Source organism: Lampris incognitus, chromosome 17 (assembly GCF_029633865.1).
Source record: "Lampris incognitus isolate fLamInc1 chromosome 17, fLamInc1.hap2, whole genome shotgun sequence".
NCBI lineage: Eukaryota > Metazoa > Chordata > Actinopteri > Lampriformes > Lampridae > Lampris > Lampris incognitus.
Window position 1 is genome coordinate 40,804,857 of NC_079227.1, and position 22,028 is coordinate 40,826,884.

Sequence of the window (22,028 nt, forward strand, 5' to 3'; positions counted from 1 at the left end):
CGTCACTGACATGTGCTGCCAGCGGGGACTGGTTTCTGAGAGACATCTCTGCAGCGGCTCTCGTAATTCAAACACTCTGGCCAGCGACCTCCCTCGGGATAGCCATCTTATTTCTGTGTATAAGAGAAGGTGTCTGCACTCCGCGTCCATCTCCTCACAAAGCTGCTCGAACAGGCGCGAGTCAAGGGCGCGTGCTCTGACGTGGTTAATAACTTTAACGACGTCATTCAAAACGCTGTTAAGTTCCGGCGGTATTTCTCGGCTAGCCAGCATCTCCCGGTGAATGACACAATGCGTAGACTCACATTCAGGTGCAACCTCCTTAATCCGAGTAGTTACACCAGACAGCCACCAGTCCGGTCATGGCAGCAGCTCCGTCTGTGCATATGCCGACACAAAAGGACCGGTTCGGTTCTCCTGATATATAATCATCCAGCCACTTGAACAGTTCTGCGGCTGTGGTTTTGGTTGGCAACGACAGTGCACATAACATATCCTCATGCCAGTGTTGTAGTACTCGAGTCCAGGACTCGGACTCGAGTCCGACTCGAGTCCTGATTTTCATGACTCGTGACTCGACTTGGACTTGAGAACTGATGACTCGGACTTGGACTTGGACTCGCGAATTTACTGCATTCGGACTCGGAAGTTGGAGACCCGGACTCTGACTTTTTAATTGATAAAGACTGTTTTTGTTAGATTTTTTTTAAATAATATGCCCTATTAAAATATATTGATAGCTATATTAATACTGTAACATTATTCAATTCCGTGTAAGGGCAGGCACGTGTGTTCCACCTACATGCGGATTCACGTGGCGTGCATACCGTCATGTTCAGTAGCGCCAAGATGCCTAAAGAGACCCCCCGAATTGTGCGCTTTGCTTACACAGATTTTACAACAAATTCCAGCAAGATCACTGCTAGATGTTCGATATGTAAACGAACTATTGAGGAGAAGACCGGGACAACCTCAAACTTCAACAGACATCTGTCAAGGATGCACCCAGAAAAGTAAGTGATATGCAGTCCGCTGATGATATGGTTGGTGATCAGTTACCGTTAGCTAGCTAGCTATCTAGCTACGGTAACAATAGCCTCTGAAGTGACTCAACCACTGGTCCAAGATGTTGGGTCATGTCGTGTGGCGGGTATACCATATCACTAGAACCGTTGGGTTGGGTGGTGCGGCGGGTATACCACGTCACTAGAACCGTTGGGTTGGGTGGTGTGGCGGGTATATCATATCACTAGAACCAAGTGAGACTGTATAGGTAAGTTCATTAACGTTACTGTTAGCATGCTAATGCAGCATTGCACAGAAAAGTCACAGTACGGTTCGCTTTCGGTACGAGCGTGCCATCCATCTCACTAATGATGAGTTGGTAAGTAACACGCAGCGTCTTCGTATTATAGGGAGATTAAAACTGATTTTTCTTATTTATCATTTAGCCAATTACCAAGTAGCATACACTTAACAGAAAAAAACACACCACTCTGAACTACCGTGTTAGCATTAACCTTAACTAGCAATAACAAATCCGCACATGGCAGGTCTCCGCCATGAATATCCTCCACGTGCGGAGAAGGAAGGAGTCTAGCCTATATGCATCCACAAATAATGCTGATAAAATGTGCACAACTTTACAATGCAAATAAGAATAATTGTAGGCTATTACTCGCTAAATGGACTAATTGAAGAAAGCTAATGTGGATGCCGCCACTGGTTTTCTTGAGAGCTGGAGACGGTACGAGATTTGACGGATGTGGCATTTCCCCCCCCCCGATGTACCGGAAACTACCGAACCGTATGGTGATTGGTGACACCGCATAGGCTACTGTAAATATGGGGATATTTTTCTTTGCATATATGCAGCATTGGCTGTGCCAAATTCTAAAAATAGACACGCGCGACGTAGCTTTTGAACAGTACTATGAACTGGCTCTGTCTTCTAACAAAATCACATCCTCCCTGACCCATACAGAATAAACATACAGACTCACGGAGGATAGAGAGTTAAAGCTCAGCTAGGTAGCATGTAACATACTTAAATCAATAATTAAATGACTGGGTTTTGCTAATTAATCCCTGTCCTGTTAGTCTCATAAATTATGTATCTTTTCTCATACTTTTCATTTATCCAGCTAGCTTACATTAGTTAATCTACTAATATGGTAATGTTAGTTATATAGATAACTAAATATGTAACTTAACTGGTTATGGTTCAAACAACTATGTGTATAATGTGTAACATTTGTATTGCACATTGTTATAGCTATAACGTTACACACTTTTTGCTGTGAGAAAGATTACTTGAAACAGTTTGGCATTAGCAAGCTAAAGTGTGTATCCTATCTTCCCCTAGGTTCCAAGAATACCGTGCCTCCACTGCTTCAGTGTGATGCCAGCTGCTCCAGGTCAGAAGACTATCACATCATTTTTAAATGATGGACAGCAAAGGATGTACGACCTCAAACATCCACGTCAGAAGGCTATAAGTGATGCCCTTGTAAAAGATCTAATCATTAAGTGCTGCTTGCCACTCTCCATCGTTGACAACGAGGACTTCAAGCACTTGCTGCATATCCTGGACCCTCAGTACCGGCCCATAGCAAGATCCATAATTTCCTCTGTGACCATTCCAGGAATGGTGGAAGTCAAGAAAGAACAGATAAAGAGCCAGCTGGCAGAAGCATCGAGTGTTGCTGTTACCACAGACATTTGGAGTGATCGAAATATGCGGTCATTCCTTGGAGTGACAGCACACACAGTGGCAATGGATAACAAAAAACAGGAACTCAGCCTTCAGTCATATCTTCTTTCCTGCAAAAGAGTGCATGGGAAACACTCAGGAGAGAAGATTGCAATGATGTTTGAATGCTGTGCTGAAGAATACCTGATTAAGGACAAGATCAACTTTGTCATAACTGACAATGCATCCAACATGAGAAAAGCTTTCCAGGCCAGCTTTCCCCTAGAGGATCCTTGTGATGCTGAAGCTCATGATCCCAGCACATTTGAGGAGGATGATGAAATATGGCAAGACCTGATGCCAGAAGATCAACAGACAGTCAATGACACTTTGGCTGAGAACTGTAAGATGCAGAGACTATCATGCTTCACACATTCACTGCAGTTGGTCATAAAAGATGGTCTGAAAGACAACAGTGGGCTGTCAAGCACCCTAGCAAAGCTATCCCGTGCAGCCAACCTCCTCCACAGTGGCACCTCGTTTAAAGACTGCTTTGAAGCGTGTTTTGGTGATGCAACAATTCCAACAGCGAATGCCACACGATGGAATTCCACTCTGAAGAAGGTGAAGGCTTATGTGCATTTAGACATGCAAAAGCTGTCCAGTGTGTTGGAATCAGAGGGGCACAAAAGCCTTATCTTATCCCCGCGAGAGTATGCTCAGCTTAAAGAACTGATAGAAGTTCTTGATCCGTTCTTAGAGGCAACCAACATAACTCAGGGTGAGACTACTGTCACCGTCAGTGTGATTGTGCCCTGTGTCCTCACTCTGCGCTGTCACCTGCAGGAAATAAGAGGAAAAGCCAGATACTGTGGGCCTCTGGGGAGAGCTCTGGAGAGCTCCTTGAAAACAAGGTTTGCAGAGGTTTTCAGTGCAGTCAAGATACCAGGATGTGAGCCAGCTGAAGGAAGAGGCCCTACCAAATTTCCTTTCACCAATGCCTACTTCATAGCATCTGTGTTGGACCCAGCATTTGGCTTCCAGTGGCTAGAACATGATGTGCAGCTGGACAGTGATATCAAAGATGTGCTGAAGACTGAGATCAAAGGTGAGAAATGTTTTGATTAATGTTAGTTAAGTGATTAACTATTTGATTGTTGGGATGTTTATATCATTGAAGGTGTTACAATAAAGCACATAGGCGTGTCATTTGTCATGTAGGCCTAGTCAATAACATATTTGTAATGAGTCCCCCATGCCCCCCTCTCATTTCAGAGTATATAAAGGCAGAGGGTGACAAGCAAGCGGTATCAACAGCAGATGCAGTGGAAGCAACAGGACCAGGGGAAGGTGAACTTTCAGAGTCTCCTCCTGAGAAGCAGTTGAGAATGTTCTCCCACTACAGGAGGACTCCCTCCTCCACCGAGAAGAAGCCGTCTGGCCAGGCTCAGTTGACTGCATACCTCGACTTGATCGCCGAGCAGGACTCTGACTCAGTCCCGTGCCTCAGGTTTTGGCAGCAAAACAAATCCAAATTCCCTACCCTCTCTATCAGATTGCCACACAGGTATTCTCTATCCCTGCCTCCAGTGCACCCATTGAAAGGGTATTTAGTCATGGAGGCATTTTGATGAGGCCTCACCGTGCAAGGTTGAGTAGTTCCATGCTGTCAGATCTTATGTTTTTGAAATGCAACGTGAATGCTTAAAACTAGTGCCACCAGCCTTTTGTTCCTAACTATTCCTGAGAGACAATGTCTTTTGACTAGTTTTTATGAATGTATTGTATGCTGTGGAACTTACTTCTGTATACTGTTTCCACCATTTGCTAATATCATGCTATTCACAGCTATCAATGTGTTTTGAAGCACATCCAGTGTTCAGAATGTCAAAGAAATTCAGACTGTTCTAAAAATGTGTGTGTGCGCGCATGCTTGCGCGTGCATGTGTGCGAGTGTGTGGGTGTGCATTTGTTTGGCTATCGTGTCACAAAGTAATTAAACTCCCTTTGAAATGGTGACAGCTGTGTCCTTTTTGTTTAATGTACACCTTTTTTATTTGTATGTCAGATCTTTGACTGTGCCCGAGTGGATCAATGGAGCCATCTTGGAACTCGACTCAGACTCAACCTTGATGACTCGGACTCGGACTAGGGTAATAGGGACTCGACTCGGACCCGGACTCGACTTTTCTTTGGTGACTCGGACTTGGACTTGGACTCGAACACTGGGGACTCGAGACTCGACTCGAGACTCGAGGTTTAGTGACTCGACTACAACACTGGTGTCTAGATATGAGATGTGAAATGTGTGTCTAGATATGAGATGTGAAATGTGTGTCTAGATATGAGATGTGAAATGTGTGTCTAGATATGAGATGTGAAATGTGTGTCTAGATATGAGATGTGAGATGTGAAGTTCATTTAACCAGTCTACATATGCTCACGTTTACAGAGAGGTTTAAGGTGCCAGCTGTTCCCCTGCCTTGTTGGTAAAATCAGCATTAGGCTTTATTAACATGTGATTTAATTGTTCTGTAAAGATCCTGAAAGTATCAGTGTAAAAGGGGGAGATGTAGTGAGCAGGTTTTGATATGTAATGAGCGCGCATGCGCGAGTGTTGGGACTTGAAGACATGCCTAGTAAAAGGTCAACGTTATGCCTTGGTCTCCGGTCCATTCATGACTAATATCAGTACTATAAAGTACAAGACAACATGCACCCCCAAACAAACTCTGGGGACCGTCATTGATGAGTCCTGCTGGCAGCCAGAAGACACCAGGGTCTTTCTTGTGGCATTCCATCCAGCCCAGCAGCACCGTCAGGGACTCCTGCTCAGCAAATTTTTTCCCCTAATTTGTGAATAGTTGTACATTTTAAGACTGTCGCTTAATTATTAATTATAATAAAAGAAAAAATTCAGTCCTTTGTTGCCCGTGAAATGTTTGTTAACCCTTTTATAAATGGTTGTACTTTAGTTGTAAATAGTAAAAAGAATAGATAACACATATAACAAAGTAACAATATTTTAATTTATAAAACATCTAACGTTTTGCACAATAAACTTATTCATAACAATTAATACCCACACAAAGAACAACAACCAATCAACGCCTGTCTCTCATTCTGGCTCCAGTAAACAGTTGCTGGTTGTCTTCACGGAGTGAGATGAACTGCTCAGTTTGTTCCTTGCTGCCTTAAACAAGCTGACATGTAAAGCATGTTGTGTGTTATGTCACCAGACAGAAGGCTTCTTATGGACTACATTCATCATAATTAAAACCTTTAACTACACTTAACGGTTTTACAGTCTGGAAATAAGGCAGGACTCACAACTTAACCTGACATTAGTTCATCTTGGTGCATTGATGTAGATAATATGAAGTATCAATAGTCTATAAAATGTCCCGATCATCTTAGATATGAGTCCAGCTTGTAAAGTGGAACATGGGAAAGTGAAGCGTTATAAGGCTTCAGTTCAAAGCTGAAACTGAGGCCTCACATCGAGCCGTCGGCTAGCATGCTAGGTGGCTACATGGAAGCAATACTAACCTCACGTATTCTAACAGACATTTTGAGCTTTTAAGCTCCCCTGAAGTTTAACATATCTGCCCTTAGATGTTCAAATGAGTAGAAACCCAGTACTTACATTTATAAGGGAAATCTTGCTCGGTGCTTTGAACAGACATTCGTCCGCCGCCCATTATTTATTTATCTTTATTTGTTGTTGGTGAGGAGAAGGGGCGGAGCAGCGGCGCGCAAAGCATCTTGGGATATGGAAGTCCGCGAAGGATAGTAGCGGTGCATCCATAGACATATAAAGAGTAGACGCCGCATTGGCTGTTGGGGCGCGAGAAATACGGCCGCCATCTTGGACCGGTCATCCTACGAGTTGCCTAGCAGCAGAATACACGACACGACTGAGAAAGATGGCAGAACACTGTTCAGCATATTCCTGCTCCAATCGACGGACCGTGGAAAACAGGGCTCGGGGGATTACTTTTCACAAGTAAGATTGAACATCACTATTGGTTGTATTTTGTGAATATAATATTACTGTACTGTATTTATGTCCAACTGCGAAATCGTAGCCAGCTAGCTAGGCTATGCTCAGTGCCGGTGTTCACCCGGCTATGAACTGAGACTTTATAAGTCATATTCCATAACACTGACTTTACAGCTGACAAAAGAATGCTATTGTACAGATAAAACAATATTAACGTTACTGGTATTATATTGACCAGCGAATGTTACACAGGTGGCGCAGCACAGACTGTATTATTCACATGTCATCCATCCTAACAACAGGAAGATAGGGGAGAACCGCGCCCAAAGTAACACGCCGCCAAATTAGCACAGAGCTTTTTTCCAAGGAAACCAAACAGGACGTGACGCAATGAAGTCAGTGTGTGTGTTTATAAGACCTCTCCCTCCCCCCCCCCCAAACACTGGCGCGATACGCAGTTGTTTAAAACAGTTCTAGAGCGGAAGCTGTCCTGTGACGTGTGCCGTGCGAGCCTCGTCAGAGATGCTGCTGTGCCATCATCACGTGACGAGAGCTGCCCACCCGCCACCTTGTGGCCCTGCAACACAACGGCGGGCGGCGGCCTAGTGACCCATCACAAGGCACAGGGAAGGTTGGGTTTCATTATCTTGTTTTAACACATACTTTAATCTTTGTGTATTAAAGTTGCTTTGTTCTTTGTTCTTACTTTCTCTGTTCTGTAAAGTGTCTTTGAGCGCTGTGTAAAGCGCTCTATAAATATAATGTATTATTATTATTATTATTATTATAATTATTATTATTATTATTATGAGGTGCTGAGAGCTGCAGAGAGGGTGGTTCGCCAAGCTGCAACAAAGCAAACTCCAAAGCTGTCTACAGTCACCCACATCGTCCGAGAGGAGACTGGCACGGAGGAGGAGGTTTCTCTGCTTGGGGAGACACACTGAGGAGACACCGTTTGGCATCGACAACCACCACTACAACTTGTTGTCTTTGGTTGTGTCTGTGTTTCTCAAGATACGGTGGCACCACATTGCAAAACTCACCTCTCTTGACCTGCAGAGAGTGAGCACGAGAAAGAAACTCTGCAGAACAGGTCTCTTTCAAGGGTTTTAGGGGTTTCATGTCAAACTTTAATTAGCAACTTTTATTCTTTCCCCTACGTTGTTATGCTACATTGTTTATATATTTATCTCTCTTTAAAATATATATGTATATCTGTATTTATCTTTTGTTATTACATCATACTATTGGATATAATTACGATATTATTACAGTATTAAACCACTTTATTATACACACACACACACACACACACTGTATACTTCCTACCCTCACATGTAAATATTTTGTGTTGTTGTCAGTGTTTACGTTTGTCCATTGTGTGTAATGTACTGGTCACCTATGTAAGCAACTTTGTACATGTGTAAATATGGTTTGGGGCGGGGATTTATATATATTTTCATTTTCTCTGATATATAACATATATTGTTGTTATATATACTGTAGATATATAATGTGTTCATATATTGTTTATATATTTATATAGCCTAATCATGTATTGTTTCTTCAACTTATTAAAATAGCTGACTTTACTGCCACTATCTGCTTCTGCCTCTCTATCATATTTTAGCTTGTGTGTCTGTGTGTATATATATATATATATATATATATATATATATATATATATATATATATATATATATATATATATTTTATAGTGAGTGTTTTGCTAAATACCGTATTGTTCCGAATATAAGACGACCCTGATTATAAGACGACCCCCCCTTTTTCAAGACTCATTTTTGGAAAAAATACTTTTTGAAGAGCAAATATTGGTTTTATAAAGAAAAACATTATATTTGAAAATAATGATAATAAAAACACATCGAATAAAACAAGGTAGTCTGTTTAACAGCTTTTAAATAAAATTTTGTTTTCAATATATTTTAGATGAAATTGTCACATTTAAATAAAAAAATGTAAATACATTTGTAAATGAATGACTTATGGTATTTAAATAGCATACAAATGAAAATAAACTGTAGTCTATTGAGACTATCCATCTCCTAGTGAAAAAATAACCATTTCAACATTTCAATAACTGCATTAACCATCGATGTGGTCTGATTTTAGAACGGTCTTGAAACAAATCTGACTGAGTGAGAATGTATATTGACATTCAAAAGTCTAGACCTCGAATGTAAGACGACCCCCCCTTTTTCATACGTATTTCCAGGGTAAAAACCCCGTCTTCTATTCAGAACAATACGGTAGCTACCTGTCATACATCACATATATCATATATCAGAATATTCTATTACTGTTAAGCCAACTATGAACATTAAAATACGTCGAACCATGTGTCCTGTATCATAGCTACATACATGACGTTTTCAGCAACAAAAAAGGCGTGGAAATCAGTTTGGTATTCAGCGAGTTATGATTGATTAACTGCGCTGACAGTTCATTGCGCCTGCCAAACGCATTACACTGAGTGGAGCGGGTGACCGGTCCAAGATGGCGGCCCCACGGCTCGTCAGCGCCAATAGGCAGCAGCGGTCGATGCGGCGTCTACTCTTTATATGTCTATGACATCAGAATCTGTAGAACAATTAGTAAGAATACGAGCAGGAGGCAATGAGATCCAGCAGGGGACAGCACTGACAATCTGGGAGAAAACCTTCAGGTGAAAGCAACACACACTGGACTGCCACCAAAACAACCAACGAGGAAGAAGCGTCACTTCCTGCTTCAGCTGGTTGGAACCAGAACACGCCCTGTTAAAAAAGACCAACGATAAGAAAAGTGGTGAAGAGTGAAGAGACTGAAATACAACCAAACAACTCTGGCCCACTTCAAGTACTGATGAAACCCAACTTAACTATTGTTTCTTCAACTATCTATAAGTACTAATGTGTACAGTGTACTGTACATGTGTACTGATATGTATAGTGTACTGTCTATGTATATGTATAGTGTATGGTCTATATGTACTGATATAGTGTGGTGATATAGAGTGTACTGTTTATATGTGTTTGTAATGTAGTGATGTAGTATACTGCGTATATATAGTGGTATTATAGTGTACTGTGTATATGTAGTGATATTATAGTGTAGTGTGTATATGTAGTGGTATTATAGTGTAGTGGTATTATAGTGTAATGTGTATATGTGGACTGATGTGAACCAGTGTAAACCTGGTCTGGACTGATCTAGTGTTACTGACCTCTGGCCTTCCTCTTGTAGTAGATCAGACCTGCCAAAGACAAAATCAATCCCAGAAGCAGACCTGACGCTCCGGTGGCGATCTTGTTTCTGTCTGATTGTGGCATGGAGGGATCTGGAGAGACAGACACATGTCTCTATCTATAGACACATCTGCATGTTGACCTGTCTCTCTATGTCTTCATCACCTATCCATGGACAGAGACACACATAGATACTCACTCCAGTCCACTTTCTTAGGAGAGAAGAAACTGGCATGTTCCACCATGCAGGTGATCTTCTCTCCAGACCTGAGATGAAATAAGTGAAGAAGAAGAAAACACAGGAAATAAACAACATATCAACAATAAATAAGACGTGATGTGATTGGATGAGGTAAGTCTGTACTTCCCTGTCTGTCTGCACAGAAACTAGTCGAGTCTGATACTAAACATCAGCCCAGTTTAAAACACGGTATTAATACACAATAAATACTCAGTCGTCCATCTGGGATCTCACCTGTATAGAGCCACGCATCCCACCTTAAATATACAGCTGGTGTCTACAGAGCAGACACTGAGGAGACACGTTCCACCTTAAACATACAGCTGGTGTCTACAGAGCAGACACTGAGGAGACACGTTCCACCTTAAACATACAGCTGGTGTCTACAGAGCAGACACTGAGGAGACACGTTCCACCTTAAACCATCACTTTGTTCTTTGTTGTCCAGTCATTATGTGTGTGTGTGTGTGTGTGTGTGTGTGTGTGTGTGTGTGTGTGTGTGTGTGTGTGTAAATGTGAGTGTGTAGTGTTAAAGTATTGTGTATGTATTTGGACCGGTCCATTTGGTACTGAGTCTAAGTGTTCTGACCTGGGCGTGTACTCCAGGTAGGAGTGGATCTGGTAGTACCAATCACTATTTGCCAGCTCATCGGTGGAAGTGACGTCAGAGGTCACCGGCTGTCCGTCTCTCAGCCAGGTGACACTGATGTATTTGGGGTAGAAGTTGTAGACACTGCACATCAGCATGGCCGGATGTCGGCCACCAGGGGGCGTCACTGAAGTCAGTCTCACACTGGGCTCAGCTGGTAAAGAATTATTTTGTTATCATCATCATCATCATCATCGTCATCGTCATCATCATCATCATCATCATCAGGACTTGAAATTAACTTTTTGAATCAATGTCAAATGTGTAGAATTGCTAATCCTGAGAGTATATAATGTTTGGGGCCACATGGTGGCGCAGTGGTCAGCACAGTCGCCTCACAGCAGAGAGGTCGTGGATTGGAATCCCGGGGTAGTCCAGCCTTGGCGGTTGTACTGATGTGTCGTAGGTTAGTTTACATTATTACGACAGCGGCCCCCAGAGGAGTTACCATAAACTGATTTACGGCAGTGCCTAGCAGAGCTGGAATAAAGCATGTTAAACGGCTCTTCTGCGGTGAGTCGCCTCAGTCCAGCCCTCCGCATTGAGGACTAGACTCTGTTATAGCCGGACCTCAAACAGGGCTCATGAAAACCCGGCACGTTACTGTAACATGAGACTCATCCTAGATCTGCTGGATGATGCAGATACAGTAAATTCTGAAGCACTTATTTTGTTCCTAGACTTCTATGAGGCCTTTGACGCGATTGAACTCACGGTTCTGTTACAGTCCGTCGAGGCGTTGGGCTTTGGGAATAACTTTGTTGGCATTGTCAATATGTTTTACAAAGATATGAATAGTTCTGTTATGATGAACTTTAACAGCTGTAAAAGAGTCCAGATGAACAGAGGGCTCCGCCAAGGCTGCCCTGTTCTTCCTCCCTTATTTATTTGAGGTGCTGAATTCTTATCAGTTAATATCGAGAATGATGGACGTTTGGAAGGAATGTCGGGTTTTGGTGGAGAGTTAAACATCTCACAACTGGCAGACGACACCACTTTGTTTTGAAGGACAAGAAGCACGTGAGGAACTCTGTTACCTCAGGTAACCAATGTTCCAGGGCCTCGGACCTGCGACTAAATGTGTGCACATGTGGAATGTTGTCTGTGCGTGATTGTAGCGATTGTGTAGTTGGAAACATCCGCTAAAAGAGTCCGTTAAGTATTTGGGAATATATACAACTACACATCTTACAGCTAGACAACATCTCCATTTCTCCAACAGATTAAAAAGACCAAGTCTGTCTTCAGGATTGATCTTGGAAGGGGTTTCTCTACTTTAGGAGGAGTTCTCCTCTCCAAAGCAGAGGGCCTGTCTCGCTTTGTGGGTCCATCTGTGTCTCTATTGGTTTATGGTTCTACCGCCACAGAAGCAAATAGAACTTTCTTAAATGTCATTTGGAAGAATAAACCACACCAGCTTAAAACATGTGTCCTGTCCAGCAGTGAAGCAGAAGGAGGTCTGGAAGTTCTAGATTCCGTTGATTCTGGTAACACAACACACAAACACGCTCACACGTGTTGTGTGATGGTGAAATGTCCCATAAGTGTTGGACTGGTGTGGAGTCTCGTCACTCTGCCCCTCCTTTAACGTGAGACACGTGACCTGGTGCTGTCTTCATCCAGAAGATTTGCTCTTCAACATCTGATTAATTGTGTTACTGTAGATGCAACATGTGTACTCACAAACAGGAGTTGTGTAAATCACTACCTAAGATCCCTGCTTGTCTCCAAGAAGTGAGTCTTAAATTAAACCTCTCAACCTTGAAACAACAACACAAGTAACGAGCTGCTGACCTACTACCACACTTGTGTCCTGACAGCCGTCTGTTACTTTACATGTGTACACGTGTACTCCCCTTCTGTTTTGTTGTGTGTCTGTTCTTTGTTTGTATTATGTTGTTACCATTTATTAGGGGTCCAAGCCCCAGGGGCTGGGGACCCCTATTGTTTCTGCTCAGATTTTTATTCTTATTTTATTTTATTTTTTTATTTTTCCGTTGGTAAAAGTGGTACTGCAGCCTACACCGTAACAGATTCTACAAAACCCTTTGGAGGCCTGGTACAGAACTTCACACTTACCCAAGATGCAAAAAAATGACACATGTCAACCAGTTGGTGGCGCTATTTTGAAGGTCAAGGCGTTTTGGCGTGTAACTCCCAAACCGTACATCGGACATGCAAAACCTTTACATGGACAGATTCACTGAGCATAGCTGAATCACGTGGTATAGGCCACGCCCATTTCTGCTGTAATTTCATTTCGCAAATTTGTGAAAATAGCCAAAACTACTTGTTCGAACTCCTCCAAGGCCGTGCGATCGATTTACACGAAACGTGGCACACATCATCTACAGTCACTCAAGGCAAAAAAGTTGTCGAAATAATTTTGATCCGTTGCTCGGTTTTGATTCGACAGATCAATGAACCTTGACTGAAAACGGTGATTTTCCATGACGGTGCCATAACTCATCAATGCATTGACATATCAACTTGAAATTTTAGACCTATCTCACATATTGTGAAAAGATCCTAAACCATGACGTGCGTTTCATTTGTCCAGTAGGGGGCGCTATAAATCGGAGAAGATTATATCTCATAATAGGCACTATGGATTTGGAGGAAATTTGGGGTGCGCAATCTAGGCTCATACTGGAGTTGATACGTGCAATTTAGTCATAATTTAAAAAGTGGGCGTGGTTTATGACAAAAATGTTAATTTCACCTGCGAAACTTCAAAAATGCCCCAAAATTTCCCACAAATCCCCTGCACATCCTACAGAGCTGAGATGTTGTGAGCAGATCCAGTAAGTGATGCCACTTTGCTGCACTGCAACATATGGTCAGTTCAGAAGTCCGTCACTCTATATTTTTCAGAATATGAAAAATAATAGAGCATAAACATTTCCGCACAGATTCATTCAATTGCTACCAACATCGCCACAGACATTCTGGAGAATGAAGATATCAAGGGGGTCAAAGGTCATTCTAATCGGTCAAAACATGCATCCACAACAATGTACAATATATGCCTGTACAGTGTACAATATACCTAATACTTTTTATTTTCACACATATTTGATCAAACTATTCCAAAATATTTGACAGGACACGTGACACTACCAGCATGACGTGTGAATGTGTTCAGATGTTTATCAGCGACGGTTTTTGTGTTATAAGCGTTTAAAGTATAAGGGACAACATGCAGCTCTTTAGCAGCAGCTATGCTATTGGTTCAAGGTGGCGGATCTTGTTCACAGCAACTCCCATTAACACGAAACTTGGTCCACCAATAAGTCATGACGCCCTGAGGTTCTGTGCATTATTTACTGTTAATTGGCCACTAGGTGGCGCTATGCTGCAAAATCATGAAATGCGCTAACATTTTATATCCAAACTACTTGTAGCCTGTCAGTGTGATCAAACTGAAGCTTTGCAGCTAGCAGCTATGTACTCTTGTGAGCACCCTTCAGTAAAGGACATTTTATAATGCAAACCATTATCACCCCAAGTCCACTCTACTGCCCTTTGACACGGCTACACAACGCACTACAGGAGTATAACTACACATTTCTTTCAGAATCAGCAAACAAGTCACAGAATGACCCATAGCAGCTGTAAGATAAGCCTCTGCTTCCACATCTCTGGCTCAGACACCGCCATTAGCTGCGTCTGTTAAGAACTAATCTCAGTTTCCTGATGACGCCTTCACGCATTCACTGCATAGATGCTGAACTCAGATGCAGCATACTCATGCTTCATTATATCCTCCTACTCCCACTTCAGCAGGTTTAATTAAAACACAAATAAGTTCCCTGAAGCTCAGAACAAGGTTTCCAGCAGGCTGCATTTCTCCCACTTTACTGAATAACTCACTGCAAGGCTGCCAAGAAACCCTCTGAAGTTAGTGGAAGACAACCTCTTCGCTCCTGTCAGCCCCACACTTGCCTCGTCCATGGGAGGGAACACTAGAATTGTACTTCTCCTAAAACAGATACTACACGCTCTTCCACTGTTATTACTCAGTACTTAACACTCAACATTGTTGACAAGTATGTACAGCCTAATACTACTCATTTCCCCACCTCATCCCTACATGTCATTATATTCTTTTAGACACATATGTTGTTTTTCTTCCAGCCCCAACCCACACGATGTTAATAACCTGTTCCGGGTTCATCAATAATCCTTTGTTGACGTCATAGATGATCAATAGTTGTGCGCTGTGTTCACAACCATCCTCATACACCATCTTGACGGACAGCTTTACGACCACCGTCGCTCTTTAAGACTGAGACTTGCATCCGTCTAATAAGCAAACAGCTCAACTAGCGAGGCTCCTACAGACAGCCAGACCCGACTTACATACATGGGGGCTTGGAGCCCGTTAATACCTGCTGGCAGCGCTGCTTTATGTCGGGGACTGTCTCACACCCTGATTGGGTTCTTCTGACGTAGTTGTGTAATTATACTGAACCTGATGTGTGTCCGTAACACTACACACCTGTTTTATGTACCATGTTCTATTGTTCAATAATACACACACACGCACACACACGCACACACACACACACAGAGACACACACACACACACACACACACAGACACACACAGACACACATACAGACGCACACAGAGACACACAGACACACACACATACAAACACACACACAGACAAACGCACACAGACACAAACACACACACAGACATACAGACACATGCACACACACACACAGACAGACACACACACACACACAGACACACACACACACGCACACACGCACAAAAACACACACACAGACACACACACAAACACACAAAGACACACACACAAAAACACTCACACACACACACAGACACACGCACACAGACAAAGACACGCACACGCACACACACGCACACACACATACGCACACACACAGACACACACACCCAAACACACAAACACACAAAGACACACACACAAAAACACACACATAGACACACATACAGACAGACACACACACACACACACACAGACACACGCACACAGACACAGACACACACAAAGACATACAGACACACGCACGCACACACACACACACAGACAGACACACACACACACACACGCACACACGCACAAACACACACACACACAAAGACACACACACAAAAAACACACACAGACACACACAGACACACGCACACAGACACAGACACACACAAAGACATACAGACACACGCACACACACACACACATACAGACACACGCACACAGACACAGACACACACAAAGACATACAGACACACGCACACACACACACACAGACAGACACACACACACACACAAACAAACACACGCACAGAGACACACACACGCACGGGCGCGCGCGCGAACGGACGCGCGCGCACACGACACACAACTCCAACGGGCCCGCGCACAACTCACAAAGACGCACACAGCGTGACAAACACACACAAACGTTTGCGCACGTACACGCGCACACACCGACACACACACAACTCACAGACGCACGCGCGCACACAACTCACAAACGCGCGCGCGCACTTACCCACACAGATACACACAAACACACACACAGACCCACACACGGTGACAAACACACACACGCGCGCTCACTTACACACACGGATACATGCATGCATAATAATAGTACTACTAAAAGTAGTAGTAACAGTAGTAGTAATAGTCATAATACTAGTACTACTAATAGTAGTAGTAACAGTAGTAGTAATAGTCATCATAGCAGAGCAGCTCACCTGTCTTATCCAGGGCATCTTGGTACCATATCTCTATATTATGTTTGCAGTATCTCTCTTTCGCAGATCTCATCTCTGCCATCTTTGCAGGATCGTTGTTCCAGACCTCTGCGACATAGATACCATAATCAGTGTATCCAACAAACTTCCCCACAGTGCTGTTAAACCTGACATATTCTATCTTATTGAAATACAGAGAGCGTATGTACTCTATGTCAGGAAGCTCAGAGGAGGTGAACACACATGTGTCCAGGTAATAATTCAAAAACGCATCTGGAACAGAAAGAGAAACAGGTTCAAGTTACTTAGTTGAATTGTTTTAAAGACAATAATTAAAACCTCTTTTCTAACAACACAGCAGAGTCCATCCAACAGAGACTGATTTACATATTTTATCTCACCTGCTCCATAGAAACCCACGACCAGGAGGGAGCAACACACAACAAGGCAGCATGAAGCCATGTGTCTGTCTTGCTGATGAACACAATAGACTGTCCTCCTTTACAGACTGACTGGTGTGGACTGTCCCCTGGACATAAACCAGTCCACCACCCAGTCACCTCACTGGGCTGGCTAGCTCTCCCAACATCAGCCAATAGAAAAAACAGAGGCCTGCACGTCATCTGTTACCAGGTAGAGGGTAGAGCCTAATGCTGGAAAGGGACAGAAACTCACAGGTTCGAGCCTGTTCGGGGACTGAGAAGCTTTGGCCGGTGACAGAATGAAGAGAGGACATGTGTTGTTAGTATAGCGCCCCCTAGCTGCAGGACACTCAACATGTACACAATAAACACTCAACATGTACACAATACACACTCAACCAGTAGACAATACACACTCAACATGTACAAGAACACACACACACACACACACACACACACACACACACACACACACACACACACACACACACACACACACACACACACACACACACACACACACACACACACAAGCCAAGCGCGAAGCAAGCCCAATAATAAAAGCGACACATCAGTTTGACGCTGAATGGCGGAAATAGGTATAAATGTCCCAAACTCTTAGAGGGATTTATTCATGACGTCATGGACAACAGGGGGGACACGTCACTGTTTTAGGAGAAGTCAAAGAGGGAGGGGCCTCAGTACGTTACTACAGCACGACTCTTTACACAGTACTTCCTGATCTGCGTCACATAACGCAATGGCGGCTCATCAGTGTGTGTGTGTGTATATGTGTGTGTGTGTGTGTGTGTGTGTGTATATATATATGTGTGTGTGTGTGTGTGTATATATATATGTGTGTGTGTGTGTGTGTGTGTGTGTGATGGCAGCTCTCGAGGCCACATGTGTGGTTCGTGTTGTGTTAATGTTGTGTGTTGAGGCAGCAGTGCTGGGGCGTCGGTGCTGCAGGACTTCTTGTCAGGCTGAACAGCAGAGGGCGCTCCACAGAGCAGCTGTTAAATACAGGGCGGCCCGCTGGACTCTACCAACTACCCTCCATGTTATGGGGGGGGGGTTTCTTAATGTAGATGTGTTGTGTGTGTGTTGCCTTGGTTACTATCTAAATGTTAACTTGTTGAAGAATTGTGCTGTGTTGTGTTATTTGTAGTTTAGTTGGTAGAGTGTTGTTTGTGTGTTGCCCTTGTGTGTCAGAATGGTGGGACCAGCCAGTACATGTGCGCCCCCTTGTGTTCAGATTGTTGGGTCAGTTTGGTGTGGTGAGTGTCATGTTCAGTGTGTTACTTGGGCATGATGTGAGTGAAGTTGTGTTTAGTTGACCTGTTGTGTGGAATGTGTGTATTCACTAAACAACTGGTGAGCACAGCAGCAACACTTCATTGTGTAACATCAGAGGATTCATCTATGGAGCACGTGGAGAGAAGATATGAAGATGTGTGCACCACTAAGTAAGTTTAATATAACACAATGAACAGATGTAGGATGGAGCAACAAGAGGTGGGTGGAGCAGCATGACATGACACATGACGTGTGAGGTGTCTTGTTAGAATAACACAATGAACAGATGTAGGATGGAGCAACAAGAGGTGGGTGGAGCAACATGACATGACACATGACGTGTGAGGTGTGGTGTTGTTAGAATAACACAATGAACAGATGTAGGATGGAGCAACAAGAGGTGGGTGGAGCAGCATGACATGACACATGACGTGTGAGGTGTCTTGTTGTTAGAATAACACAATGAACACATGTAGGATGGAGCAACAAGAGGTGGGTGGAGCAGCATGACATGACACATGACGTGTGAGGTGTCTTGTTAGAATAACACAATGAACAGATGTAGGATGGAGCAACAAGAGGTGGGTGGAGCAACATGACATGACACATGACGTGTGAGGTGTGGTGTTGTTAGAATAACACAATGAACAGATGTAGGATGGAGCAACAAGAGGTGGGTGGAGCAGCATGACATGACACATGACGTGTGAGGTGTGGTGTTGTTAGAATAACACAATGAACACATGTAGGATGGAGCAACAAGAGGTGGGTGGAGCAGCATGACATGACACATGACGTGTGAGGTGTCTTGTTAGAATAACACAATGAACAGATGTAGGATGGAGCAACATGAGGAAACCAGATGAGGTCGTGCACTGACAATTAGGCGGCTGTTCACCCTCGGTCTCGCACTAATAGAAGTGGTCACCTGGTAGGATCAAGTGAACCCAGAAGAGAAAAAAAGGAAAAAACAGGGAAACAAGGGCAGTAAACTGGCCCCGATAGGTATGGAGGGTCCTATCTATCAGATAATGATAAGGAAATATGGTGAAGACTCGGTAAAACATGTTTTAGACTGGATACAGGGTCATGGGTTTCCTGTTGAAGGAACTTTGAGCAAGAATAAACTAATGAAAGTCCGACAGTCCATGGAAAAGGGAAGAGCGAAGGTCTTGGAAAGGAAACAGATTCCTACAACATGGTTAGAGTATATGGCAGAGCCAGAAAGAGTTTTGGGAATGTGGGAGAAAGAGTGTGAAAGGAGGGAAAGAAAAAAAGCTACAGAGGACTATGACGCGCAACGACGACTCAGACAAAGACCCGTTCTCACCCACCTCTCCTAATCCATCTATCTCACCCCTCTCCTAATCCATCTCTCTCTCTCACACCTCTCCTAATCCATCTATCTCACCCCTCTCCTAATCCATCTCTCTCTCTCCTCCGTGGTGCCGCAGCGGCTTCACCCCACCAACCTGGGCAACAGGGCAGACCCGGGGACCGTTCACGACGTCAGAACACGTGGCAACACGTCCAGCCCAGCGGCCCCCAACTGGGTGACGGCTGCTGCTTCACATGTGGCCAGCCCGGTCACTGGGCTAAAGACTGTCCACTCCATCGAGGGTGCAACCAAGGGCGTGGCAGAGGCCGAGGATGGGGTCAGAGCAGACCACAGGGCGGAAGGGGACGGAGCAACGGACCTTACGACCAGCGGGCCCCACGGGGAGGCTCATACCGGGGCTCGGACTGACAGGCGACACGGGAGGAGGAGGAGGGGGTCCTGGACACATCTGCTGCCACATCAGGTCGTATGACTGCACAGACACAACCACATACACTGATTAGCAATGAAGACTCTGCTTTGCTGTTAGCTTCCCCAGTTGGACAGCATGTCTCTCATGAGCCAGCTTTCCCAAAACTGCCAATGATAACCTTGCGTCTTGTAAATGCTGAGCTGCCTTTCTTGTTGGACACGGGAGCCACACGAACGGTGGTGAGAACCGCCGATGGCCCGTCCACGGTACCACGGAGCGGCCAAACGGTCCTCTCCACTGTTGCGAGTGGTACGTGTGTCGCGGAGCCATTATCCGTCCCTGTGCGCCTCGCTTGCCTGGACGACAACTCATCGACAAAATTGCCTGTTTAGATTTCTGATAACTGCCCATTTAATTAGCTGGGTAGAGATGGCATGATCCAACTGGGCATCTCTGTTGTTTCCACCCCATCAGGGCTGCACATCACTTCGCTACCAGCAGCGAATAGTTTTCTGCATACACATAACCCCGCCCTCCCTCTACGGGTCTACATGTGGGCTCCTACCGCCTCCCAATACACACAGCGGCTCTGCTCCCTTGCTCACACACCACAACAGGGGGCGCATCGACTTACATGACAGCGGACAACCTACACTGCACCGCTCATGTCACCCTCACATCCGACTCGAACTACGAACAGCGCTGGCGCAGCCATGGAACACGAGAGCAGGGGATGAGTTACGACATTTCTATTGGGCATCAGAATGGGGTTTCCTCACGTGCGCATTAGACACCGATCAGACTGCGCTGTTTTCGGTTGATGACGAGGTCCCGCACGTCTCCTTGGTAAAACCACGGGGTTCACAGTGGAAAGATACGGGTCCACTCGCGCGACAAGCTTCTCTGGCGTCAGACTGGCTTCACGCGACTGGTCCCCCTCACTAAAATGGTACCGGGTAGACCTCAGCGCCACCGTTGCGGTGACGCCACGAATGTTGGCTCTTTCCTCCACCTCACCGTCACTGACTGAGGCCCATACACTGGCACACACACACACACACACACACACACACACACACACACACACACACACACACACACACACACACACACACACACACACACACACACACACACACACACACACACACACCGCACTTGCTCCGCAGCTTCACAACATCCACCAAGGGCTTCACACCCTACGCAGAGCAACACTGCAGACGCTGCAGGATTTGCGCACAACACAATCCACACAAACAGATTGCCCAGAGCAGCGCAGCCCCCCCCCCCCCCCCCCCCAACGGGGCCATTCCACCATGTAGTGATGGATTTCATTGCGTTAACGCCATGTGAAGGGAAAACATATTGCCTGGTCATGGTGGACATGTGGTCCAAATGGGTGGACGTGTTTCCATCAAAACGTGCCTCGGCCTCGGCCGTAGCAAAAGCCCCCCTCACCGAAATTCTTCCCCGGTGGGGCATCCCCAACAAACTCAGCAGTGATAACGGCAGTCATCTTGTCATGTCAACAAGTCTCGGCATAGATCTGAGACACCATTGTGCTTATGACCCGGCGAGCGGCGGGGCAGTGGGAAGGGAGAACGGCGCACTAAAAAACAAACTGGCCAAGTGCTGTGAGGACACCGGACTGTCTTGGGTCAAATGTCTCCCACTGGTACTTATGTACATGCGCATGCGACAAAGACACTCCAGAGCAGGGCTTAGTCCTTCTGAGATTCTCATGGGACGGCCTCCGACCATGGGAACGGGCCCTGCACCGGGAGCTCTTCCCCAAACCGCTCTTTACGAGCATGATGTGCTGCAGTCCTGCTGTAATCTCTCCTCTGCTCTTTCCCAAGTCTCCCGACAGGTGGAGCTGCTCTCCCCACCCCAGCTGAGAAGGTTCTCCATTCCTACCTCCCCGGCGACTGGGTCATCATCCGGTGTTTCCGGAGAAAGACCTGGC

The 22,028-nt window shown here is 44.8% G+C and overlaps 1 protein-coding gene across 1 annotated transcript in view; it reads right to left on the minus strand.

Moving 5' to 3' along the window:
- LOC130127231 (H-2 class II histocompatibility antigen, E-S beta chain-like) overlaps window positions 1-21,578 on the minus strand; it is a 30,873-nt gene extending 9,295 nt beyond the window's left edge. Inside the window, exons 1-2 of the mRNA XM_056296800.1 lie at window positions 21,521-21,578; window positions 16,594-16,866 (exon numbers count right to left, since the gene is read on the minus strand). Coding sequence (XP_056152775.1) covers window positions 16,594-16,866; window positions 21,521-21,578 — 331 coding nt within the window. The remainder of the gene's footprint in view (window positions 1-16,593; window positions 16,867-21,520) is intronic.
- Between the last annotated feature and the right edge of the window lie 450 nt (window positions 21,579-22,028).